Source organism: Nipponia nippon, unplaced genomic scaffold, assembly GCF_047370975.1.
Source record: "Nipponia nippon isolate SJK-2023a ecotype South Korea unplaced genomic scaffold, ASM4737097v1 scaffold_5, whole genome shotgun sequence".
Classification (NCBI taxonomy): Eukaryota; Metazoa; Chordata; class Aves; order Pelecaniformes; family Threskiornithidae; genus Nipponia; species Nipponia nippon.
The window spans coordinates 3,241,478-3,267,840 of NW_028262369.1; the positions used below are offsets into that span (position 1 = coordinate 3,241,478).

A 26,363-nucleotide genomic window follows, 5' to 3' on the forward strand; every position below is an offset into this window, starting at 1 on the left:
AAAAATCTTCAGGCTAGATTATAGTATGAGGGGTCAAGTTTCTTTGAAGTATTTAATTGAGCATTTTCAGGATGAAAACATCGAACAATGGATTCTTAAAGGCTGTAACAAACTGTTGCTATAGACCACATCTTAATATTGATGGTCCCGTGACACAGCACCCCTCCTAGACGTGACGCTTCAACATCCCTTTGATAATTATAATGATTCCCGTCCAGTTCTTGTGTAAGCGATGTGTGTATGTTCTGTATTTTGATGATGCTTAATGTGGTAGATGAGGATGAAGGGGAACTAACTCTTTGATTTTTCTTTCTTGTATCTTATGCTATTTATCTCCTAGAAAGGGAATTCCTGCTATGGTCCGTACCCATGCCTTTTTCACTGCTTGTTTCCCCTTGGTTATGAAAAACAAAATGGTGATGCAGCACGGGAATGTTTGCACTGAGAGGCAGGCTTTTGTGGCTTTGTTTCCTGTTTTCTTTCTTTTCCCAATAAGTCACACGTTACTATATGCACAGGACACCTGCAGTATTACAACTCTATGCCCATGGCTGGGAGAATACTAACATTGCTTCAACACTGTTAGTGATTGTTACAGAATTTGTGCACCACTTACACCGGCAAAAATCTCTATTCCCTTTTCATATGAGAATGCTTTTATTTATTTTCTCCTCATATCGGAAAATAAGGGAAATTCAGGAACCTGTACTGATTAATGCCTCATGTAGTGGGATTTAACCTTAAAGTGTAGTGTTATCGCACTGTGATAAATATGACGCAAAGAGGACCTTGGTATCAGTGTGGCGGACTGAAAAATTTTCAAGTGGCTTTTTGTCGTTCTGTACATTTAATTCTCACATGCTGAAATATCTGAAAATTTAACTTTGTTATCAAGTCAGAGCCTCCTATAATTTTTTGTAAGAACGAAGGAGTAGTCAACTTCATGTTTCTGAAATTCCATCTCTAATTGCATATACGTTGTTAAGCCTGCAACAGATAACTGCATTTGAGTGAACTATGTACAGTTAATCTTGCCTTTTTTTTTTCTTCCTTTTTCCCCTATAGATTACCAAAGTGGCCTTGGAATACCACAGCTGTAATAAAAGCCAGGCAGCTGAGCCAGATCTTCAACACTTAGGAGACACTGATTCACCAGCTTTTGATTCCTCTGTACCAGATGCACATATGAAATTATCAGAAACGTTTTCAATAACCAAGTACCCATGCTGTAACACAGTGGTGCTTCCGCAGTGGCATTCAATATCTAGAACTCACAATGTCTGTGAGCTTTGCGTTAACCAGACACTTGGTGTCAAACCAAATAAAGTCCATGTGCCACACTGTAACTTTTTAGAGATAGAAGCAGCTTTGGACTCTTTCTACCTCCAGGAACATACCTTTTTCCAAGTTATATCAAATACCATAGAATGCAGCAATTTCTTAAGTTTCTATAGTCCTTTTAGCTATTACACTGCATGTTGCAGGACAGTAAACAGGCATTTTTTAAGTTTCATTAGTTCTGAGAAGACCATCTTTCAGACCCCCAAAGTAGCATTTTCTTCCCATGGGAAGAAAGATAACGCCCAACATTCTATTCCTCACATTGAGGATAGGAATTGGTTTATTCCTGACCTTCATATTAATGGCACTAACATTACTGGTCTGAGCTGCAGGACCAACAAAACCTTGAATCTCTATCTACTGGATTCCAATCTTTTTTGGATTTACGCAGAGAGGCTAGGAGCATCAAGATCTACTCATCTTAAGGAATTTGCCACCATTGTTGACCTGAAAGAAGAAGTGCACTATGTCCTGGATCAGAATCAATCACTTGTTGGATCTACCTTGGGTATGGTATCCACTATACAAATGCTTGAAATAAGAAAATTAAGTTTGCAAGTAAGCTTATGAATGGAAAACTTAATGCCATTTTGAAAAGTGAGACTATAGTCAACATTGTGAATTGTGATTTATTCTATTCTAATTTATTTAGTAACCAAGCAGTAGAATTGTGTTCTAGATGACATAAGAACTAAGTTTCATATACCAAAAGTCATTTGCTTTAAAAGAAGTGATCCTCAAAATGTGTGATTCTTGGCTGCATTGAAGGAACTGGTAAAATCTACACTAATTTGCTTGTGGAAAAAAAAAATTACTATGCATCTAAGACATTTGATGTTACAGAAGACGTTTGTATATTAGTGGTGGTGTTGGTGTTTGCTCAGCTGTTCTGTGTACTAAAATATCCCAGAATTTTGTGAGATGCTGCCCACTTACCAGCAGAGACAGGCCCTTCCTCTTGTCCTCTGAAACCAACTTATAAATTGTTTTAAATTTATTTTGAAAAGCGTGTGTGTTTTCAAGTTAGAGCTGTGAAGCGGTTTTAGCCAGACATGTCAATACTCAATTCCTGGCTGAAATGGAGGGGGAAAAAACCAAAACAAAACCAAAAACCCAGCGAACCCAATGATCACAGTTCTGATTTACGTGCAAGTTATGGAATAAGACACAGCATGCCTAACCGCATGCATTTACCTATCGTGATGATGTGCAAAACTGAGTCCACCTTCAGAAAATACAGGGTTTTTTAATGTTAGCAGTGTAAGCAAACATGGAAGTAAATTCAGGTGAACATAGTATTAGAATAAATTGTTCAAGAAGGTATATCAACGTCATTCTTACAGCATTAATTACTTTTCCATTTTGCCGTAAATCTGTAAATACAGAAGTATGCACCACATGGAACATAGCCATGCTCTTATTAAGGATCCCATCCAGCCCTGTATCCTGTCTCCATCCCAGCCCCCCAGAAAAAACATTCTGGAGAAACAACCAACCCCCCCAGTGACCATAAAAGGATGCTTAGGAAAAATTAAGGTCAGAGGGAGGAGATAGAAATTTCCTTCCCCTTTCTGCTCCCAGTACTTTCTGTCTCAAACTTGTTGAGGTCACAGGATTTCCTGAGCATGCTGAGGGTTTCTCCGCTGAGTAACACTCGGCGCATTTCTAATTCCAAGTCACTCCAACGTACGGAAAATTTTTGCTTCTGCATATTTTGTCAAGGAGTCACTGTGATTTATGTTTGGGTTTTGTGGGTTTTTTTAAATTTTATTTTACTTCCTTAAGCCTCTTAACTTTTGATATTTCAAAATAACAAAAGAGATTTGTGTTTAATACTTTTAACAGGTTTCAGTTTTTACGAGTGGTTTCTGAAAATTCAGGAGTTTGTCTTTTAATTAGCCCCCTCCTTTCAGTTACTCCTTAATCATCTGTAGCTATTCCAAATCTGGAGATCTAGAAAGAAAAAAAAAAACCTGTTTTGTTCTGGTGTAAGAATTTAATGAAATGCTGAATAGTGAATATAAAATTAAATGTACTGCTGCTTGCATTTCAGAGAGAAACCTGATGATCTGGTATTTTGTATGTATGTACAAAAGCGCCAGTTTTACTTGGGCCTAGTTTTTGGACTGGAGACGTTTCTATTTGATCAAATAACTATTTTCAGTGTGTTTGGTATTACATCTTTTGTCTTGATTATTGAATACTCTTATTTTATAATGCATATTTCTCCATCTAAATTGAAACGAAGGACACAGTCGATAACTTGCAGCAATTTAGAGAACGTGGTCCAGGCTCAGAGCAGTGTAGCTGAAGGTAGTTGAGGGCTTTGGAGCTTGTTTTAAACTTTTACCGCTGGCCAGCTGCTCGTGAAATATCTTATAACTAAGGGGAAAGTTGAATGAAGAGGAAGGTGGTCACTGGTAAACAAACGGCAGCTGGTCAAATTGGCATGGGAATAGCACAGGTTATAAAGGTCTAAAGCAAAGGAGAATTATAGGGAAAGTAATTAAAAATGAAAGAAGAAATGGAAATAAACGTGGAATTAAGTGGAGCCTTCAAGCTAAGGGCCGAATACTTCAGTGCTATGTAGAAAGTGAAAAATGGTGAGAGGATATTATTTATGACTTAGCAGGTGTGAGGTTAGATTAGGAGGGCAGAGAATTATTATTATGGTACATTGAATAGGAGTAGAAGCAAGATTCGAGAGTAGTGTGGCAAGTGAAAAGAAGACTTTAATGAGCAAAACAAAGAAACAGTGAAATTTTATCTTGTTTTCACATCAGTGGTGGTTACTCGAGAGTTGATACCAAACTGTCAAAAATTAAGGACATGAAACCAGGTTTGAATTTGTATTTTCTCTGTAAGTTCTTCTGAATTCCCAAGTAAAAACTGCCAAAGTCACCTATTTGTGAAACTGAAATAGCTGTGTTATGTATCAATTTCATTGCAGAGAACTTCATCAAAAATTTCAGTATTCTCTACAGTCCCTTGAAAAGGCACCTTGTCGATGACCCTTCAGTCCGTTTGCACGAACAGCGTGTAATCACTGAAGTGACTACTAACACCTTTCACGACGCCGTCTTTCTGAGTGAAAAGGTACGCCTCGTTACTGAGAAAGCTTCTGGCAAATCATTGCTCAGATTTTTGAGGAGCGGGTCTCATTCGTTTTTTACAGTGAGGTGCTTTGCTTATTGTAACATGAAATTGTTATTTTGTAACAATTCAAAAGTATTTTTAAAAAAAAAAAAAAGGCAATTTGGAATAATGTGATCTTAAGTAAATCTGGAAAAGATCTTCTGGTGTTAAAATAATCAAAAAGTCAGTGCAACTGATGCCCTGACAGGTTTTTGTTGGGTTTTTGGGGGTTGTTTTGTTTTTTTTCGGGGGGGGGGGGGGGGGGGGGGGGTGAGGTGGTTGTGTGTGTTTGAAATATAGATTTTAATTTAAAAAAAAAAAAGTGTCCATGACTTGATTTTTTTTCCTTTTCCTTTCTTCCACTGTAGCAGGAGCACATGCTAAATACCTCAAACCCTATGTAACATTGAGGAATATTGTGATTTCTGTGTTTCATACCTCAAAGGAAATAAATATACCACAACTTTTTTTCTATATAGTACATTTTTTTAAAAAAACTTACTTTAAAAAAAGTTTAAAATTATTGCAAAGTAGACATAATAAAAAAAAAAAAAAAGAAGGTTTTAAACCTAAGGCATTATTTGAAAGCACACAGCAAAAAACCCCAAAACTCTGACAGGTAAAAGCTTTCCAATTGCATGCCATGAAGTTGCTTTACATAAGATGTCATCCAGAACAATAGTTAAATTCCTTTGATTTCTTAAAGATGCGATAGTAAGGATGAATATCCATTGTCTTTCAGGTCTGCAGTGAATGTATACATCTCCAGTAATTGGTTTCCAGCAGCCCTGACTCCTGCTTTCCTAGTTAGAGGCAAAAAGCAGAAGCGTAGACATCACCTTTCCCCCGCCCCCCTGGAGTACGCAGTCACTGTTAGATACAGAGGAATTTAAGATTGCAAAAGAATCTTGGGAACTGTAGTAAAGTTTGGTGCCTTTTCACTTAAAGGGAATGATCCCAAACTAAATAATCTAAATAATCCTCTTCATTTTGTCTTTATGGAAAGAGAATTCCCCAAGAGTTTTTGTGTGTTAACTCAGTAGACAGAGGGCATCAGTAAATAGCTTATCATAAAGTTTATTGACATTGGGATATAGTCTCCTTTCACATTTTAAGGGTTCCAAGTTTTAGATGTTGTGAAGACTAGTCCTCCTTTACTGCAGGTTAACTACAATAGGTAATCACGCTCTTCTCTGTTTCGTTTTCCAGAATGTCTTGCTGCTCTATTACGCGCAGTGGTGTGGATTCTGTGCTTCTCTTAATCACATCTTTATTCAACTTGCTCGGCTTTTGCCTCCGGATGATTTCACTGTGGCAAGGTAAAAAAGATGCTCATTCCATCTCTCTAGAGTAACGCAAGTTCATTGAGGCCATCGGCCTAGAAAAGAATTGCTTTTTTTCTCTCTACAGTCTTGCAATAGTAGATGTGAATGTCATCGGCTTCTTTTCTCTTTAAATGCATTATTTTGTTTTCCTCTATAAATTTGGTGGTTTTCAATTGCACTGCAGTAGTTATGTAGTTTAATTAAAATTAATTTTTAAACAGTGCAATTAATCTTGAAGCTTCCTAACTTCAGGAAGTGAATCAATAAAACAGCAGCAGAAAATAATTTTTACCCCTCTCTCTCTTATAATTTGTAGCAAATAATTGTCTCCTGTAGTACTGTATTCGAGAAATTGTTTGAGATGGGCATGATACATGTTGTTGTGGGTTAACCCTGGTGGGCGGCTGAGCACCACACAGCCGCTCGCTCACTTCCCCCCTCCATCCCCAGAGGGGTGGGGAAGAGGAAAGGAAGCATAAACCCAAGAAAACTTGGAGGTTAAGATAAAATAAAACAAACCAAAATTGTTTAATAATTGAAGGATAAGTGGAAGGAGAGAGAAGAAAGCAAAAGAAGCGATGCGAAGGCAATCACTCGCCGCCTCCTGTGGGTAGACCGATGCCCAGATGGTTCCCAAGCGGAGCATGGCTGACCCCCCGAAACCCCCCCGTTCCCTTTTATTGCTGAGCCTGCCGTTGCCTGGTGCGGAATAGCTGTGGCTAACTCAGCTCGTCGCCTGCTTGTGTCCCCCCCGCAGCGTATCCCCTGGGGGGCAGAGTGAGTGCCGGGGAGGCCGTGGTGCTGTGGGAGCGCCCTTCAGTAATAACCAAAGCATTCCTGTCCCATCCACACTCTCTTCATCACAAATCTAAACCAGAGCACCATACAAGCTACTATGAAGAAAATTAACTCTATCCTAGCCAAAACCAGTTTATAGACATATATATATATTTTTATATATATATGCATGTGTATAATATATATTCTTATATATAAATATAAATGTTTATATATAAATATAAAATAATTTTTATCTATATAAGACAGACATGTTTTCGTTTGGCGTTTCCAGGGTTTTTAATGTTGCAGTGCAACCCAAATGTTCTTGTCCGTGTATCTGATCGTACATCAATATTTACACCATCTGCTGGGATTGCATCCTTGTTTCGTTCTGACTGAACGTACTCCAGGAGGCAGCAGGAGATGTACAGGAAAAAAATCCAGTTAAAAATCTGGAGTTATCACCTGTTTATAGTTGTGGCTTTATTCCCAGAGATGTAATGCTGCTCTCAAATCTACACCCATTCTCTTTCCTGACTTTGAAGTTCTCTCATTTGCTCCATTATTGTTACTGCAGTATTACTGATGTGATCGTCTATGTGTTTTTCCTATAATAAAATTGTTGTAATTAATAAGAATTTTATTTGTAATCGAAGAAAACCTAAAAATGCAGAGAAAAACATAACAAGCAATTGAACAAGTGCTTCATTCACAAAATCTTGTGTTCCTTCCTATGTAGAGCTGTAGGAAAAATTGTGCCCTTAAGAATGTGCTTGTCCTTGGAAGAAGCAAAGTAATTTATGCCCAAAACTACTTGAGGGGAAAATATTCATGGAGTTGACCTTGAGGAACAAATTAATGAATAGAAAAAACTTCAGTCTCACATTGAAACTGTTAGGCAAGTTTGTTTCGGAGAAGGAAGATGTGTACGTAAGGAGTGACTGTGCGATTTAATTGCTGAGTGAGAGCGGTTGGAATACTGTACCTGTATTTCTAGCACCCCCCCTTGATATTTGTTAAACTGAGATTCAGCCTCTTGAATATTGGTAATTAATTCTGCTGACTCATATGCACAACATATTTTTGACATAACACATTTAGACTTACTTTCACAGATACTTGCGTTTCCTTCTTCCCAATCCCTAAAATGACGTTTTACAAGAAAATACAGATTGTTCATCTGCCTGTTCTCTTCATCAGCGTGTCTTTTCTTAACAGAATTGATATCACTCGAAATGACCTTCCTTGGGAATTTATGACAGACCATCTCCCAACCATTTTATTTTTTCCTCATCAGAGGTAATGTAATTCTTTTCCCGGTGGGTTTTTAACTTTCATTTTACTAAGTTATAATAATTTTCTGGTTACATGTCTTAGTAGAGAAAAAAGCCAAGCAGTAATTCATTTCCATATATGCATGCTTACATTATGCGTATTCTAATTAAAGCAACCCAACAGCAACAAAACAACAAAACCCCCCAACAGACGTGGATAGCTGATGGTATGCAGGTAGTGACTGTTCTCTCCCAAGGTCATTATTTAATTGCTTGTAAGTCTGTCTTTATTTATGAACAGCAGCATTACTAACCTTATTCTTCAGTTAATTTTCCTTATTATTTCATTGTATTTAAAATTATTATTTTGGCATGGTCCAAATGAATTAATGAGTGACTACAGGAGGGGGAAAGAGGGGAGAAAGGATGTAGATGGTGGTAACATAGATCTTGTGCAACTTGTATCTAATCGCTTCTAATTGGATAAACTAAGAGAGATCTCAAAGACTAGTACAGCGGATTCTTGCAGTAGAATGCAAGGATTTCCTTGCCATGTTTTTAATGAAGAAAAATTAAAAATAAGCACAGATGGAGAGTAAGTAATCCAGCCCAAGCCTAGTCTCGTTTAAGAGAACAAAAACTAACAATCCTGACATTACAGAGGGAGAGGAGATCGATTGTTACGTGTTTTTAAAGTAAAAAAATTGTCTTTAAAAAAAAAAAAGTAGAGAATCTGAGTACTAAAGGAGGCCTTATGCATCCTTTGGAAATATTACAGTGGTCCTAATCCATGAATTTTTGTTTCTCCCTCGCTCCTCTGTGGTAGAATGAACGTAATGTAACCAGAGGGACTTTGGGGTGTCCGTTGCTCAAACTGAAGTTCTTTCGGGTTGCGTTAATCTCACTGTTGTGATGTTTGGCTGTTGCGGGGAAGGCGTGTGGGGCTGGCTGTACCTGTGTTTTGGATCTCGGATTCTTTGGCAATCTCCATAAACCCTGGAAGCGTTCCATCAGCTAAGAGCTAGTCTACCAGCGGCAGAGAGAATGACTTGAAATACTTCTGGCCTTTATAAGCTCTCTAAAGGAGATGCTAATATCTAAAGCAAAATCTCTGATTTTACCTAGGATAGGAATGGTATTATATAGAGAGCTAGCTCATCTCTTGTCCTGGTTTAATAAAAATAAGGGTTAAATTTTCCTCTGTTTTATATTTCATTTATAGGTCAGCTGTGTTCCCTTTTGTATTGAAAGAAGTTTCATATTAAACGAAATTTCAATGTATAAAATGCACGTTAAATAAGAGGTGTTTTCATTCCTGACAAAATCAGAATATAGAATTTTCTTTTTTTTCCTGCTTTTGTGATATCATTAGTCTGGTTTGGTGACATCATTGTGTTGCCATAAAAGAATATGAAGCATAAAAACCCCAAACAGCTGGTATGAATGTTATGATCAAGTAGAAAAAGAATATGGGATGGAGTGAAAAAAGGTAGTTGAAGAAGCAGAAGTATGACACTGTAAGAAAATGTACTTAAAGTGAAAACATTCTCAAAATTGTTTGGAAATTGTATAAAAGTTATTGGCAGATTGTCACGTTGCATGGCTAGAAAAACTGGAAAACCTGTTGCAAATACTGTGGGGGTTTTATTGAGCTGTTCCACTGCGGTGTTTCTTAAACATACTTTTTTTTTTTTACTTTTTTTTTTTTTTTTAAACTATGAATATTTCAACTGGTGTGATACAGTCTTCAAGTGAAAGCCATGCTTGAAAGGAAAGTTATTTGATGTGAGAACTTCGTGTGTAAAGTAACACTGTGGTTACTGAAATACCATTTTTCTTTCTTCAAACAACACTTGTTACTTCACGATTTCACTTGGGCATAAATACTTTTTTTTCAAAGTCCTCAAAATTTGTTTGTTGAAATAGTGCAGATACTTAAATTGTCATTAGTGTCCTTAACGCTATTGACTAAATGTTTTTTGCAATAATTAAAAAAAAAATAAATAAAATTACACAGCATTGCTTTTACAGATCCTGTAGAATTACACCATGGGGATTTGTGTATATCGCCAAAGGCTTTGGGTTTTCCTTCTGCCTCAGTCCCAAGTGCTGGACTTTTCACAGGAGAAAAGTAGCAGCAGATGTGTGGGCATTCGAGAAGCCTTGCGTTGTTTCTTTAAAACAGAAAACAAATGAAGCTTCAGGAGCAGTTTAACACCTCCAGAGGAAAATAGCCAAAGGAGATTAGCAGTAAAACAAAAAGCGTACAAGCTGTTGAAGTGTCTAAATAGAGCAAGCAAGACCTCAGAGAAAGAGCAGAGAAATGGGAGTGCAGGACAGGGGAGGGTGGTTCCAAGGAGACAACTAGGATTGAGAATAATTTCTGGGATGATGAAAGAAAGCTGGGTTGGAGAAAGGGAATCGATTCATGAGTGAGTGAAGAAAAAAAGGCAGGACAGAGGAGGGTGGGGTAGGGAAAGGCACAAAGCGGGGGTCAGGAGAAAAAGGAACTCTAAAGTTAGGGATGTGAAGGCAGGAGAGTACATTTAGGACCGGGATGGGACCTGGAATGGCATACGAGGGTCCTGAATCCTACTCTTCCAGTAGAATCCAGCGTCAAACCTGTGTGTCGTTTCTGCTTTGTACCAGTACACGCAGTGCGGGTGCATCCAGCCTCTCGGAGGCTGAGGAACAAGAAACGTTAGGTGCAAGCAAGCCACAAGCTTCCAAAAGTGCTCAATTTATTGTTTCAGATACGGTTTTGGTGTTACATGTATGCCCTATGCATTAGACTTGATTGACCTTGGGCTTTGTTTTTCTTTTTTTAAAAGGTTAATACTCAGTCTTACACAATTACAGTTTTTATAGAAAGGAAATAAATACAAACAAGCGCTATAAGAAATACCCGCCTCTTTGCAATGCAAAATCAAAATGTTGATTTCCACCCTTCTCCCTCAAGGACTCTATCGTCAGCAAATGGTAATTCAGACTGTTGGTACTGTGCAGTGCTACCTACCACAAAATCTTTAAGCCTGTGCCTTAAGTTTTGCAATTCTAAATTCATGTTTTAATTTAGTACAGAAATAGTTTCACTTATATCAGTTCTGAATCACCTCAACTCCCAACTCCTCGTCTCCCCTACTTCGTGCAGTGAGCCTTGCAAGCCAGCCTCGGATCAGGCTCCCTCTGCCGCATTCCTCCAGCTCAGTTCCAGTCCTTCTCTGTTGCCTAGGTTAAGTGAGCAGGACCTCAGCTGGAGTCGTTCCAGGGTGCGTACCTGTCTGCATAAAGGCAGTGCTACTTCATCCGCTGCTTAGCAAAAGCTGCAGTCTTCAGTGCCAATACCCCAATCCAGTTGCCTGCCGAGTTCTGCAGGTTCCGCTGGGTCTTGGTTTTGCACATTTGCCAGCGTTCAGACTCTTTCTCTCTCGTTTGCAGAGTGCATTAGCGCTGGCTGGCTTGAGCGGCTACAAGCAGAGGACCTGCTGGTTTAAAGATGAGTAGTCTCAGTTTTAGTTGAGATGAGCCCCGTGTGTTTCACTGAGACAAGTCCTAGTAGTAGCAGTATGCTGTTGTCTTCTACTCCGTTAGGTCAAGTGGCATAAGGTGAAGATCTGCTAGATCTAACCATATTAACCACCATTGAAATACTAATATGATTAATTTGGGGGCTGGAGAAAGTTAGAAACTGATTTCCAAATATTGTTGTGGCTACAGTTTTAAGACCACTGTTGTAGTTAATGAGCCTGTTTGGAAACCCGAGTCAAGTGACTTTCCCTCCCGCTTTTGAACAAAGTTTGCAGAGCCGTGCCTTCTAGGGGCAGAGTGAACGTCACGTATAACATGACAAAAAGGTTTTTCTTGAATTATTTTAAAGCATAGCTCAGGCAGGTTTTAGAGCAGTAAAACAATTTATGATAAGTGAAGCTTCCTCTAATACTTACCACCTTCCCAGTGTTACTACAAAGTCCGGTGTTCCCGATTTCTTTTCATAGATACTCATTTTGCCTTGGTCTGTTTTATAACATGGCTCTAGACTGTCTCTGGAGCGACAGACTTAATAGTTTCAGTGAGATGGTTTTGGTTATGTTCCAATTGGTTTCATAAAGGTACCTCACCTCTAGTCATTGTTTCCTCTCCTGCTTCTCTTCTCCAGTGTGTTTTATATTTTGCTGCATCTAAGTAATCAAGAAAATTAGGTTTTGCTAGTATTTGTAGTATCAGTAGCTCTATTAGCGTAGTCATACATTAATTTTGGATATAAAGGTGCCTCGTATTAAGGCTTTCTGTGCAGCTCCTTATGCATTTGCCTTACGAGACAATTTTTGCAAATTAGCTCTGTTCTCAATTTCTTTCCACCGCATGCTGTTGGTATTTTGTTTTGCTTTTTGTTTTAAACAGCCTTTTAGCTTTTCTGATACATACTGTGTCTTTGATCAATAAGAATGGATGATGATGTAGTAAAATATTACCACTGTATAATGAGTCAGTTTTGTCTTAGCGTAGACTATTTTTTACCTAAATCATGTCGTGATCCATGAGACTTGGATGTGAGCTGGTTGTCAGCTGAGAAACTGCCAATGGCGATAACAAGAGTAACTCGGTTGATCACCTGAAGTCTGCAGGGGAAGAAAAATCATGTTGCTTACGCTTCCAGAAATAGTTTAATTTTGAAGAACAGGAGCCTCATCTGGCTGAAGTTCTTGAATTATTGATAAAATATGGTATCTGTCTTCTACCTGGAACGCAGTAAGCAGTTCTCCGTAAATGAAATAGCGTGTGTTTATATCCCGTACACTCATGAGTTGGATTTCACAGAAAGCTTTTTTGAGGCAACGGTAACTGGTACCTGAGTAACTCCCCGTTCCCGATGCACAGCGTAAGCAGGTCAGAAACCCAACGTCACACATGCGGGGACGCAGGCGTTGGCTGTAGTGTGTGTTGGCAGGAGCAGCAGTGGTGAACTTCCAGGCATTGGGCATTATACTTTAATCTGGCTTTCTTGCTTTGGAATAAGTTTTCTTTGGGTTTATCCTATGTCCTTTTTCTGACTTGGGTAATTAACCCGTCTGAATCTACGCTACATACCATTCATCTGGTTATGAATTTGGCAACCAAAGGGAAGTAAACTTCTGTTTTGATGGCTCCCTAATGAAAGAGAGAACATGCTTCTGAACTGGCAAAAGGCTAAAGATGATAGAAAGTGATAAAACTATTAGCTAGCTTCCCAGTTAAACATACTGAAGTATAAGTAGCTCTACTGCAATCGTCGGGAGGCAGCAAACTCACCCTGGAACGTGCCGAGTAAAGGTTGAAGACGTAAGTGGTTCAGAAAGAGAAGGCTAAGGGTTAGTTCCTGTCTAGTCCTCAGTTTAGCCTCCTATGTGATAGAAGTATGCATGTGGTCCAAAAAGGGCAATAATTCTAACATTTGACACAGCTGGACGTTGTGGCTGTCTTTTGGTGGTTAGTAGGCTTGAAGAAATTTGGTACTTGTTGGTCTTCAAGCAGCTTGGACTCTTTGTCAGGTGAAAAGTAACAGTTTATGCTGTGGCAAAAAGCAACTTCAGAAAGCCCGCTTCATGTGCTGGGCTTAGTATTCACAGCCATATAATGAGCTTCAGGAAAAAAAAACAACCAACAAAAGCTTTTGGTTTGCTTCCTTGATCACCTCAGTGGCATAAAGACAAAAGTGTAAGAGGAACAAGTAAAAAGATTTGGGTTTTTTGACAGCAAAAGGGCCTTGCTTCTCACTAAAGCAATTGCTTACTGTTCAAAAGCAAACTGTACTTCTCTGCTCCTTGCAATACCCTTCTGATGTTGGAAGACATTAAGCTAATTCTTCCAGGATAACATATATAGGCTCAAAATAGTCATTTCCCATCAGTTTATATGCATCTGGACTTAACTTCTAACAATGTCTGTAGAATCAGGAACACTTAAATGTTCTCCTTGAGCTTACTAACAAATGTTTCTGTCCGTGTGCTCCGATCACACCTGCCCACCAGTCTGCTACCACATGTATGTCAAGCTCACAACCCATAATTGGGATACTTAGAAAAGTAGAATTTGTTTCATAGAATCATAGAATCATCAAGGTTGGAAAAGACCCTTAAGATCATCGAGTCCAACCGTCAACCTATCACTGCCAAGTCCATCTATACCATGTCCTCGAGCACCACACCTATCCGTTCTTTAAATACCTCCAGGGATGGAGACTCAACCACTTCCCTGGGCAGCCTGTTCCAATGCTTGACCACCCTTTCGGTGAAGAAGTTTTTCCTAATGTCTAACCTAAACCTCCCCTGGCGCAGCTTGAGGCCGTTTCCCCTCGTCCTATCACTCGTTGCTGGGGAGAAGAGACCGACCCCCACCTTGCTACAGCCTCCTGTCAGGGAGTTGTAGAGAGCGATAAGGTCTCCCCTCAGCCTCCTCTTCTCCAGGCTAAACAACCCCAGCTCCCTCAGCCGCTCCTCATAAGACTTGTGCTCCAGACCCTTCACCAACTTCGTTGGTGCACCTTGATGTCCTTCTTGGGGTGAGGGGCCCAAAACTGAACACAGTACTCGAGGGGCGGCCTCACCAGTGCCATTTCCTGCAATTTGACAGAAAATTTTGCTCTTGGACAAATAAATACCAATCCAGCGCAGAGCTGCTTACAGCACCCAGACTGGAATACGGGTAAAAGGGTGCATCAAAGGCAAATACTGTGCGCTCTGTCTTTAATACATGAGTTCAGATTTCTCTTAGCTGCTGTATTAACCATTCTTGATAAAACCAAGATACCAAGTTGGCATTGAACAGCAGATGCTTAGATAAAATGATGAGTGCTTACCTGAGTGTTTTAATATGAACTTCTTATGTCTTTCTAGGAAGGAACAAAGCGTGAAGTTCCCTGAAGACTTTTCAGTTAATCTTCCTAATCTCCTTAAATTCATTTTACATCACTCAAGTCTTTCTTCGTCAGAGCCCTGTACCAAAGAATGCCTACACAAAGAGACAGTTCTGCAGCAAGGACACATCTCCCACTTAGAGAGAGAAATTCAGAAGTTAAGATCGGAGATCAGTGCCCTTCATCTGGCCCACAACCAGCTTGAAGCACAGCTCTCTGAAGCTCGGAGAGAGGAACAGAGGCTGCAGCAGCAAAAACACAGACTGGAAAAGCAGCACAAGACTCTGCAGCTCCACAGTGAGCAGTTACAGGCCACATATGACCAGAAGAATCAAGAATTATTAGAAATGGCTGGAAAGCTTCAAGAATTAGCTGATGCATCAGAAAATCTTCTTAAAGAGAATACTTTACTGAGAATCCTGGTGGCATCGAGGGAAGGAAAGCTACAGAGCAAAGATGAAATTAAAGAACCCCTGCAGTCAGAACAAACACTTTCTGAAGATAACGATGTATCAGTTTCAACAGAGGAGAAAAGGATTGATAACACTGATAGCATAGAGACAGAGCACAGTAGTGGAAACAGGACAGAATGATTGCTTACACAAAGTCAAGTGATGCAGTATTGGGTAGGTATTTATGCAAATTTTATTGAAATTCATTGTAAATAAAGACTTCTTCCCCCACATGATCTAGAAAAAGAAAAATTAAATGGAATATTTTTGTATACTTGAACAACTTATTAGATACCCACATCTAAAGAGAAGAGGAGAATGGAAAACACTTTCTGCACTTTACTATTGCACTAACTTGCAAACACCTATCCATTTAAATTAAAGATGCTGATTTTTAAGGGCAGCAGTGTGAAGCGCCTCTGACCAAGGACCAGTTGTTTTTCACTGGCTTTCTCTTACAGCTGCTAGAAGAGAAATTAGACCTTTGATTTATACTTTTCCGTAATTTCTGAAGTTTGCCCTTTACACTGCGTTCTCTTTGCTGAATTAAAATAGAGATACTTCATCTGTGTAATCAGTAAACTTGAATGGACAAAGTCATCTTGCTACAACTATTCTGTTCTAGAACTTCAGCACTTTGTATCACTTTTGTATACCGGTTCTCCGTCTTGAAACTTGCAAGAGCCATGTGTGAACTGTTCTCTACTGAAAACTAAAGAAAGTCTTATTGAATTAATCCTTTTCTTTTTGATTTGTAAGGGGTCTAGAAGACAGCAGTTTAACTATATGGGTCTTGCTATACATGCAAGTCTCATGGGACTAGTATCTTAAAAAAAAACATGTGCCAGGGTGAAAACAGCCCTCTATCGGCTGTACCCCACAGTGTACTCCAGAGGCAACAGCAGGAGCTTTTTGCTACTGACAGCATTAATTTTGCTTCAAATTATAGCCTTCAATTAAAAAAAAAAAAAAGCAAATGTAGCACTAAAACTGCAAGTCAACATCTTACTGTAGAAGAAAGGGACAAGATTTTTTGGCTAGGCCGTTACCGTCTTGCGCGTAGTTACAGTTCTCAAGCTTGCTAGGCCTACGTTACTCAGTTATTCCACATGGCCAGGTACAAGAAGCAAGGCTAATGCTTCCTGTGGAGCCGAAGAACTTGGACTTCGTTATTTGTAACTTATCTCAGGGAACAGATTTACAGTAGCTTTTCTTCTCCTAGGCAATTGAGTGTTTAAAAATGTCAGTAGGCAAAGGAAGCTATATATAAAGTCATAGAAAACAGGTCAGTGGCCTCAAAGCACACGTGCCTACCCTAAGAGTTTTAGGGTATGTAACTGCCCCTGGTGGCTCAGTGTTGTTCCTTCTCCTCCCCGCACATCTTTGAGGTCCAGAACTCCCCATTTAACACATCTTTTTACAGTTCCTAGAGCTGAATGGTAGCACAGAGCAGAGGGAAGGGATGTCCTTCTTTGGAAGGACTTCACCATTGCCAGCTAAAAACTTGTACGAACTGACAAGCAATCTATCTCCCTTCCCCCACCAACATTTGTTTTTGGAGGAAGGACTGAAACTTATCTCATAGTAGCACAGTTAAATCAAGAGACTTATCTACAAGATACATTAACTGAATTCTACAGTTGACTGTTTGTCTGCAGACTAAAATGCCTTTTTACAACAGGCTGTTAACATACACCCTAACTGCTAAGGACACAAACAGGGGTTCTAGGAAAAATTCATACTAGTTGCACTTACGCCAGTTTTAATAAGTAACCACTTCTGCAGCTTCAGCATGCAGACCTACAGAAGGGAAAAGCCTGCTCTACTGCCATTTCAAACTCCTGGAAACCTTCGGGACCATCCCTGGCGGTTCAGTATCCATCATTAGTTCCCAGGCTGGAATCTGTCAAAATGGCAGTTTCCTTGCAGTAGCTACATAGTTGGAGAAATCGGTTCTAGCAGCCAAAAGCTGAACCCACCTAGCTGCAACTAAAGGAAATCACTTCCTTTCTTGTAGCTCCTGTGTTTCCTCCCTCAACATTTTACTGAAGGCTTATACCTTCTTTTCAAAGGAAGTATTCTGCATTAGTCCAATAAACTGTTAAGAGTAGGAGTTCTGACTTTATGGCTGTACACTCAAGCTAGTAGCAGAAGCAAGCTTTAACTGCAGATCTGGTTTTGAAGGTCTGGAGTCCCATCTACAGTTGTGGTTCAGGAGTCCCCGGGTGTGTTATGTACAGGTGCATCATATTCCCATATGCTGTGGAACACGAGGCAAAAAGCTTCCGGCAGCCTATTTACAGTTCACAGTTGTAAAGTAATTCACGTTACAGTAGTAGCTCCATCAAAATAGGCTCAGCTAAACATTCAAGTAACAAAAAACGCTAGTAGTCTCTTCACACCAGAATATCCCGGTGTCCATTGCCGGCAATGGACGTTATGCCAGGTGAGTCAGCTCCCGTCAGAGAGGAATTAGGATACGCAGTTGATGCAAAGTGCAACTTCTCAGTGCATGCAGTTGCAAACAAAGCTTATTTAATCCTCATCAGGGTGTTTTCTGATGAGTAGTGTGCATGTGACCAGGTTCTTCACAGTATAGATATTCTTCCGCCGGTTACGCGCATCACAAGCATCGTCCGTACACGTGTTGCTCCACGTTAGCTATGTACTTCTGTGCCATTTGGAGTTAGCTTCGCTTTCCTCTCTACACAAGGTCCTTTAGCAGAGTACTGCACCAGAAGAAAGGGCTCTTTGGTTTCTCCTTCACCCACGATGCTTTCCTCATCTTCAGACTGGCTGATCCTCTGCAGACGCAGGTAACACCAGCAGCCCAGTATCAAGGCACCAAGAGCTGCAATAGCAATCAAAATAACAATAACAGTCACCACTCCGGTGGTGGGGCTATGATCCATAATAGACATGGTCAATATTTCAGATTGGCAGACTTCTTTCACGAGACTCTTCTGGCCGACTTCTTTCACGAGACTCCTCTGGCCTCACTATCGGGCTTGCTGCATCTTCCAACTCCTGCAGTGGGAAAAAATAGACAATGAAGCTGTGTAGTTTCACCATATTCAGCAACGTTACATTCACGGTTGGTGTCCTTCACAATGGCACGTGACTCTCTTGCATTCAGTGCTTTGAGCTTCTCACATTCCTATAGTTCTTGCTCATTTTAAGCTATTTCTTCAAACTGCCTTTGAAGATGCAGGTTTCTACATCAGACTAAAGCAAATGAAGGCTAAGCTTACTTCACCCCTTGACATGCTTGTCAAGATAGCCCATGGTCAGCCTGCTAAGAGGTAACAATTTTTACTAGGCAACAGAAGATGAGCCAAGACACTGACACACAATAGACTGTATAGAGAGATTTAAGACTAATACAAATGCTAAATCATGGGTGAGCTCTCAAATCCATGACAAGGTAGCAATACCTTTAGTTTTTGTAAAGGAATCCTACAGAAACAGTACATTTGAGAGTCAGAAGTTTGGCCATTTAAGTTCAATTTACAGACAGCCGCCTTCCATATTAACAGTTCCAGGCTTGGTAAGTTAATTGCAAAGGTAATTGCAGTGCTAATGCATTACTAGAAGCCTGTCTGTAACGCTGGTCTGTTTAGAAGGGCTGACTACATGGTAATTAATTGGTTGTTCATTGAGCTGACAAAAACAACAGATGTAGCTTTATGTGCATTTTTCATAAGAAGCAGGTAGAGCTACATTTATTGAAGACTAACAAAACACAAGGGGAAGATCATTATTTTGAGATTCCACTCTTAGCGGCTTTCAAACCACAAGAGCAAGGTAGTGTGTTAGGACTGCAGCTGAGATTGGAGCAGAGGCAGCAGGCAGGAAAATGGGAGAGAGGAGGAGACTTCCTTAGTCTGCTGCAGAGTTTTGGCAGGCCAAGAATGTAAAGGAAATGTCTTTTGCTACTTCCACTTCCGAATTCACAACACTACGTAAGGGGTCACGTGAGCCTTGCCTTAAATGTCAAAGTTATTGTTTACAAAGTTGGTAGCTTTACATTCCTCTACTTCAACTGGGACATAAGACAAAGTCATTCCTTACCTCTTCTTTTCTACTACCCTAGCTCTTTAACAAGACAGAAACTGATGGAAGGCTTTAGTAGAGACCAGAGCCAGTCCTACCCAGGAACATCTCTTACTGTATGGCTGTAGGAATCGGCTCAGTAGTACAATTTCAGGTGCAACAGGGGGAGTCCCTAGTGGATCTAAGGTCAGCTGCAAGTGCAGAACAACGATGTCTGCATTTCACCTGATGTGTAGCCACTGACTAGCAGTGGAGTAACAGGAGGATCTTCTGGCTGCCCTAAGTGCCAGTCCATTGAGGGCCACACACCTTTCCAGGAAGGGCTCTTCCTCACCACCGTTGTTGCAGTCTCCCAGCTGGAACACCAGCCCAGAGCGTGAGCATCTCCATACAAACCCCTCAGGAGAAGTCAGTCTTAACCAACCCTGAGCCAGAACTATTAGGTTATTGTGAGCATTATCCGCTGCACTTCAGTTCTCACCAGCATTTCACCCTGCAAGAGTGAAGGCAATTACAGTGCAGTGTCCTTACCAACAGAACTCCAGCTAGAGACCAAGCGTATTCCCTGACGTCTCATGGAATGGCAGACCCATGCATGCTGCCACACAGCCATTTCAGCAAGGACACATCCACTAAAGAGAAGTTCAGCACGAGTGTCATTAGGGTCCAGTGTCGCATAACTAACTTGCATACACCCTGGCTACATTTCCAGCCCTAGAAACTACAGCAACCAATAGCTCGTAGCATACCGCTTGTAGCGTACCCGATACAACCAACCAAGTCCTGCAGACCTGATTTTGCCCAAGCAAGAAAAACAGAACCAAACCAACCACACCACACCCCCTCGGCAGAGCTACGTGCTCACTGCAGCTGGAGAGGTATGATTTTTGTCATCGTCATCTTGGTTCTGCAGTGTTTATTCAACACAGGGTGATCAGCTGAGGGTGATTAAGAGTGACTTTCATGTAGTTTGTTTTCCTGAGGGCATGTCTGAACTGCAGCACTGGGTGATCTAGCCACAGCAGTACAGCATCAGCATAAACGATGGTTTGCCTTGCTTCTCATGCAGCGCCTGCATGTCTACATTAAGCCCTCTTCTGCAGCTTGCACAATCGTTAGCAGCAATGACAACCTACTAGCACAGTTTCTCTGCAGCAGTTTGGTGCAGCACATAACCTTACATGAGAACTAAATGGTTACTGTCACCTAAAAAATAGCTTTTAACACTGGAAACTAGCATTGCAAATGCTACCACTCTGCCAGACTTCAAGTGAGTAGACAGCATCAGCTATATCCTCAGCTATGCATCAGCTGTATCGCCATCCTCTCTTATCTCCAGAATCTCTCAGCAAGCTGTTTTTAGACCTCAGCATAATAGCTAGCAAGGCACAGACCTCTGCAGTCTTGAGAAACACATTTGAAAGCAAGAGCGAGGCGTTAGGTCTGGGTAACAAAGGACCTACATCTATCTGGACTGTAAGAGAATATATTTCTTCCCTCCTCCTTTTTAACAGCTGCAGACCGCAATGGTCTTGGTTTGACCTGGAAGACACAGGCAGGTCTGCAAGTTCCTATTTGAGGGAGAAACGGGGCTCTTCAAGGGTGCAGACCTCTGTCTTGAGACAAGGCTTTCTCTTCCCAGGTTACACATGGGGCTCTTGCCATTCCCCTTTCTTTTGGCACCTTGAGGAGTACAGCTAGACTGTAACAGTCCACTGTTGGGAAGGTGCTTTTTTCTGATCAAAGCATGCACAGGAGCAGTTCGGAGGACTTATGAGAGGTAGGCTTTTATTGCTGTCCTTGTGTGAAGAGCTGCACAGTACTTTCTTAATTCTTGTTTACTCTTCTTGAACACTCCTGTTTAACACCACAGTTACTGCTTAATAACACTGCTACTGCTTGCTTGAAGCTGCAAGGCAATTTAACCCCTGCTTCCACCTTTTGGAAAAATCCTAATGCTAAACTACACAGAGATCAGACCCAAGTCTCCCTCAGTCTTGTTTCTCAGCAGGCCCTGGGAAGAACCTTGCAGGCCCACGTGCACTCCAGGAGTGGGTGACTTCAGTCACTGGCAGCTCCCACACAGCTGATGCTTCTAGAATATAGGACATTCTGCAGCAGATGCCAGTCAGGAGCATAAGTAGAGAGTCTCAAGGTGCAGAGCTGGCCAGGAAGAACATGCTGATGACTTTGGGTATGACAGCTTTGTTTGCTTATCCTCTGCTCTAGCAAGTCAACCCAGCTTATTCATGACAGCTCCTTCTAAAATAAAATACACAGGAATCCTTTACAAAAGGACGGATTTAACAACTGGGAGATCATCTTTTCTTGTAGAAGTCTTGCTCCTAACTTTACACACAATGAAGAATATTATCGGACTCATCCTTCCATCTGAGGGGTCATTTGTATTTATTATTACCAACTAGAAGAGCTCTTTAAGACAACTGAGATGTTAACGGTAGTAGATACAAAGAGAAGAGAAGAGAAGAGAAAGTTGCAGGACCTCTCCTTGAGGCAGGATGTTCTACAGGAATGCTCACTCTGTTTACACTAGGAAGTTACTTCTAGCTGGGTTAGGCTCTCCTGCGTCTCAAGTGATTTTGCTTTGACATGGCAAGGTAGAAAGTGTTAGAGATGAAGAACCAGGACCTCCAGGATGCACGAGACTGATTTACCCTTAAACAGTTTCCAGTCCAAATTTGAATGCAACACAGCAACTTACAGATTCCTCTTAAAGATCTTGCTTGGCCAATTACCTTTAAAATTCTGAATGCTTTTTCTATTTGATTAAAAGCTCAAAGGATCTGCATCAGTTTGAACTCTGGGACAGAAGAGAGCACAACTTCTCTGGATGTACTGCCCACTAAATTCCCCTTCTCTAGGCAGAGAGGTGAGTGTGATCTCACATCAATACTGTCAAGACAATCAGGTTGCATTGAGAAGCCCTTCCTAGCTTCTATTTGGAAAGCTCCTCACATCTTTGCACCATACCATAGTTAATGCTAAGAGTTGTAGGGGAAAAAAGCCTATGTATCTTTGGAAAGATTATTCCATGGACATTCACCTTCTAGGGAAAGGACCACTAGATAAAAATTCAAGGTCACTTTCTCAAAGCACTTCAACTCCACTTCTCAATGAGATAAAGGTGAAGTGTAGAAGTCGTTCCTTCTGCAGGCATGGCCTCTTCTTCCCACTCAGGGAGCCTGGAGCCAGCACCCTCCATCAAGTCAGGTATTAAGCATCGTACACATTTACAATGGCTCGAACAGCTACTTAATGGTGCATGATAGTTAACTGGCATGGTAGCACTGTTAGTTATTAGCTTTGAATAGTGTTGTTGTTTGTTCCCCCCCCCCCCCCCCCCCCCAAAATGCCTGCAGTGTTCTGGCACTGAAAGCTACAGTGTTGCTGCTAGCTCATGCTGCTATTTTTCTGGCTTTAGGTCACTGTACACCTAGAGCTAAAGCTCTCCCACAGCCTTAATTCTATCCTTAACACCGTACATTTGCATGTTGCAGCCATACTAGTAAGAACTACCAGAGAGGCCTTTGCTTTCCGTGTTGTTTTCTAAATGCAGAACTCCAACCTCACTACTCTTTCCACCAGCAATGGACTGAAATCAAGATTAAACGGTCTTCAGAGTCCACTTCTTGATGGGAGAAATACTGCACTCCATAGATCCCCTTAAATTGATCCAAAGGAGATTACAGTGAGCTTTCAGACTCACTTTTCCCTTAAAGCCTACCTGAGCTAAAAAAAAAGCCCATGAGCATACCAGGAGCAGCACTGACTTCATTTATCACTTTTACTGTAAGATATTAAAAGCTGTAAACTCCTGATCTTAAAGTGATGGCTAACACCATCCATATATACTTGGTGGCGCTTCTAGTGCTATATCCCTCCCCACCACGCTCGCTATCAAGGCGAGCATCTAAGCATATTTACTCATTAGCAAGATTAGTCAGATTCACTGGTGGGAACTGCAAATAGCCTCTCTCAGTTCTTAGAGCAATCAAGCAGTGAAAACATCAGCTATAAACAATTTTTCCATAAATAACTGCTTCTTTTCTTTTTTGCCTAATACCAGCTTCTACTCAGAACTTCATTTGTGAAGTTCTATTATCCAATTCAGAAGCTGTAAGTAAAGGACAAACAGAAAGGCAGTTTAAATTGCAGAAGGCTGCTAGGGGACAAATTCAATGCAAGGCTGGCATTAGTTTCTAAACCAAGTTTTTCCATGATTATAGGCATTCTGCTGCTAAGTTTGCTATCGTTAATGCCTGCGGGCATATTTCTGAAAAGAAATACTGCTACCACAGAAGCTATAGGAAGAGGCTTCTAAAGCAAATCTCCTATAGTTCGCCCAAATATACCAAAGTCCTCAAGCAGTTCTGTTTAAGGTCCAAGGCTTTGGGTTTTTGGGGGAAGGTGGGAGATATACTTTCTATTACAGTATGTCACCTGAATAAGTTGAATGGGGCAAGGCAAAGGAAATGATAATAAAACTACCAGAGTGACCTTCAGCTTAAAAAAATTAAAAAAAAAAATTTAGTAATGACTGCTTACTTAAGAAGCCTTCATGTTAAGACCTTTAAGAGACAACGTAACAGCAGCTTGCACTATATGCTACTAATTGTGAAAAATGCTTTTTCCTGTATCTCCCAGTAAGATTACTTTTGAGGGATGCTGCATACTCATCACAAGAGCATCCTTATTGCCAATGGAAAATGAGGGGAAAACCCTCTGGGGAAATCAAGAGCTGCAGTTCTACCATTGGCACACAAGTGCGTACAGCACCCACGCTACCCAGCCGTAGAGAGTTGGGCCTTTACAATACAGGAGGGCTCAGGCTTCACCACTTCAAAAAAAAAGTGGGACCACTGTTATTCTTAATTAACTCCAGTTAATGCCACCTCTTTCTGATAAAACCAAGTTACCTTGCACAATCTGGGGCTTGCCCAGAGGCTATTTTAGAAGCAGGGAGCTGTTTAGTAGAAGCCTTCAATGCAAATCTTCTCCTCCCAACCCTTATTATGCTTGTGATGAAGAATAAAAGAGCAGGGAAGGCAGCTAAAAAAGCCTTTTCTGTAGGGAATTAGATAGGGACTATCTTCCAACAACTCAGCATTCAAGCAACTGTTAGAAACACTAGAACAAAACCCGATACCTAACAGCGTTGACTGGAACAGCAGTTAGTTTCGGCATGAGGTGTAGTAGTACCTTACCCTTAATCAAGAATCACTTTTAAAGCTTTACACACAGAAAGCTAAACCACACAGACGTTAATATTTTACAGAAGACGCTAAGATGAAGAGAGGGGAGAGCTGCTGCTCTAGGAAGTTTCCGAGACACTGTGACACAATTTCAAGAGCGGGCAGACCTCGGTAGCAGAGCAAGTGGACTAGGCTTACACTGTAACTGCCTGTCAGGCAAGTCAGCCAGTTTACGCAGAACTAGAAGCAGGTTTCTAGTATTAACACTGCGTTTGCTTCAGAGGCAATTGCATGGCTGGCAAAGCATCTGTCACACTCTAGATTTATATTTGTCAGCGTCACATCCACACGGGGCTCTAATGAGAGGTCTGTCCTGGTAACAGGGTCACTTCTGACATTCCGTTATCAGAAGTAACATGCTGTGTATATCCTGTGGCATAGCCTAAATCTTGATATATTAGAAAAATTGCTGAGATGGAAACATGAAGTTTGCTGGTAAAAAACCCTTTTCTATTTACACATTCAAGGTAGGTCTCCAGACGTGTGGTCTGGGGTTTTTTAATGGCTTTGTTTAAGAGCAGCTAGATAGCACCCATACATTTCTGATATTCAAGCAGTTTTTATACTCGGCTCAAATCCTCAGACTGCAAGCACCCCTAAAGCCTACCACATACCTGTACTGAGTAGCTCAAGAGCTCAGGCTAGGAGTCCTCTACTCAAGAGTTTCAGAATCACCTTATTAGAAAAGCGAAGGTCACACTAGTTTTGGATCTTGTCTGGCAGGCCTTCCTCCTCGCTCCTCCCCTGTGGAGAAGAATCACATTGGTCTCTAGATGCTCCGCATCCCCAGTCCCTTTTGCTCTTGGCTTTCCGGAGTTAAGTAATGAGGTCTAACCATCGGCTTCTGGTACAGGCGGTCAGGGAAAGAAGATCCGATACCGTTTCACCTACCTGCTCATCACGGCAAGAGTCTTACAAGTTGTTCCGAGTTCTTTAGGTCTATTCAAAGGCAACACCTACTGACAGATGTCTACACCTGCATTGGGGTCAGGAAGAGAGGGAGACAGCACGGTAGACTGCGGATGCTCAGAGGAAGGAACAAGGTGCATTTTGAACCACTCCCGTTACCGCGAGCTCCCAGCACTGTCAACATAATGGTCGCTTTGGACTCATTCTGCCGCACGTACCCAGCTCCTCGCACCGAGCTTCGCGGCGCTGAGCCTCTCCGGCCGGGAGGAGCCGTGAGGCATCGCCTTGTGACTGCAGCACGGCGGCGGCAACGGCGCCGGGAGAAGGGGGCCGAGCCCCCGGGCGGGCGGCGGGGCGGCACGGGCCGCTCGGGAGGACGGAGCGGAGCCGCCGCCCGGGCCGGGCCCCGCCGGGGGAGCCCCGGGCCACCCCTCGGGGCCTGCGGGGCGCCCCAGCCCAGCTCGGGAGCGAGGCAGGGCCGGAGCGGAGCCCGCCGCCGCCCGGGCGCGGACCCCTCCCGCCGGGCCGCTTCAGACACAAAGAGCGGCTCCGCCGCGGCGGCGCCCCGGGAAGGGGCGGCCCCGGCCCGGGCTGCGGGGGGAAGCACAGGCGGCCCCTCCGCTGCTTCCGTCCCCCGCCCCGGCTCACGACATGGCGGGCCCGCCCCCCCCCCCCCGAGCCCCGCACGGAGCCTCACCTCTCCCCGCCCTGCTGCCGGGATGGACCCCGCCGCGCCCCCCGCCCCAGGCGCTCACCGTCTGCCGCGGCCCCGCCGCACGGCGTCCCCCGCCGCACCCACCGACGCCACCGCGGCCGCGACAGCTCCTTCCCCGCCCGCGCCGCCTTATATCGGGGGCCGGGCGGCGCCGAGCGGCGGCCAATCGGGGCCCGGCCAGCAACAGCTGACGGGCGGGGCAGCGGCGGCTCGG

The 26,363-nt window shown here is 42.1% G+C and overlaps 2 protein-coding genes across 16 annotated transcripts in view; one reads left to right on the top strand and one right to left on the bottom strand.

Annotated features, from left to right (window-relative positions):
- TXNDC11 (thioredoxin domain containing 11) overlaps positions 1-15,799 on the top strand; it is a 35,545-nt gene extending 19,746 nt beyond the window's left edge. For all 4 annotated transcript variants that reach the window (XM_087730571.1, XM_087730572.1, XM_087730573.1 and 1 more), the window contains 5 exons: positions 1,066-1,849; positions 4,292-4,437; positions 5,686-5,795; positions 7,800-7,880; positions 14,728-15,799. In XM_087730571.1, coding sequence (XP_087586697.1) covers positions 1,066-1,849; positions 4,292-4,437; positions 5,686-5,795; positions 7,800-7,880; positions 14,728-15,340 — 1,734 coding nt within the window. In that variant the 3' untranslated portion in view covers positions 15,341-15,799. The remainder of the gene's footprint in view (positions 1-1,065; positions 1,850-4,291; positions 4,438-5,685; positions 5,796-7,799; positions 7,881-14,727) is intronic.
- Positions 7,936-26,295, bottom strand: SNN (stannin). 12 transcript variants are annotated; one of them, XR_015698636.1, is made up of 4 exons: positions 26,190-26,295; positions 25,140-25,269; positions 12,374-12,474; positions 7,936-11,337 (listed from the first exon to the last, which is right to left on the bottom strand). XR_015698636.1 is itself a non-coding variant. In XM_087730587.1 (4 exons), exon 4 carries the CDS (start codon positions 18,118-18,120, stop codon positions 17,857-17,859), a length of 264 nt encoding a protein of 87 aa, XP_087586713.1. In that variant the 5' UTR covers positions 18,121-18,226; positions 25,201-25,269; positions 25,417-25,501; positions 26,190-26,267; the 3' UTR covers positions 15,375-17,856. The 12 variants fall into 12 exon arrangements, 6 of the variants coding, with proteins under 6 accessions (XP_087586713.1, XP_087586712.1, XP_087586714.1 ...); XR_015698637.1 differs by having other exon boundaries at positions 7,936-11,340; XR_015698635.1 differs by having other exon boundaries at positions 7,936-12,033.
- Positions 26,296-26,363: the final 68 nt, after the last annotated feature.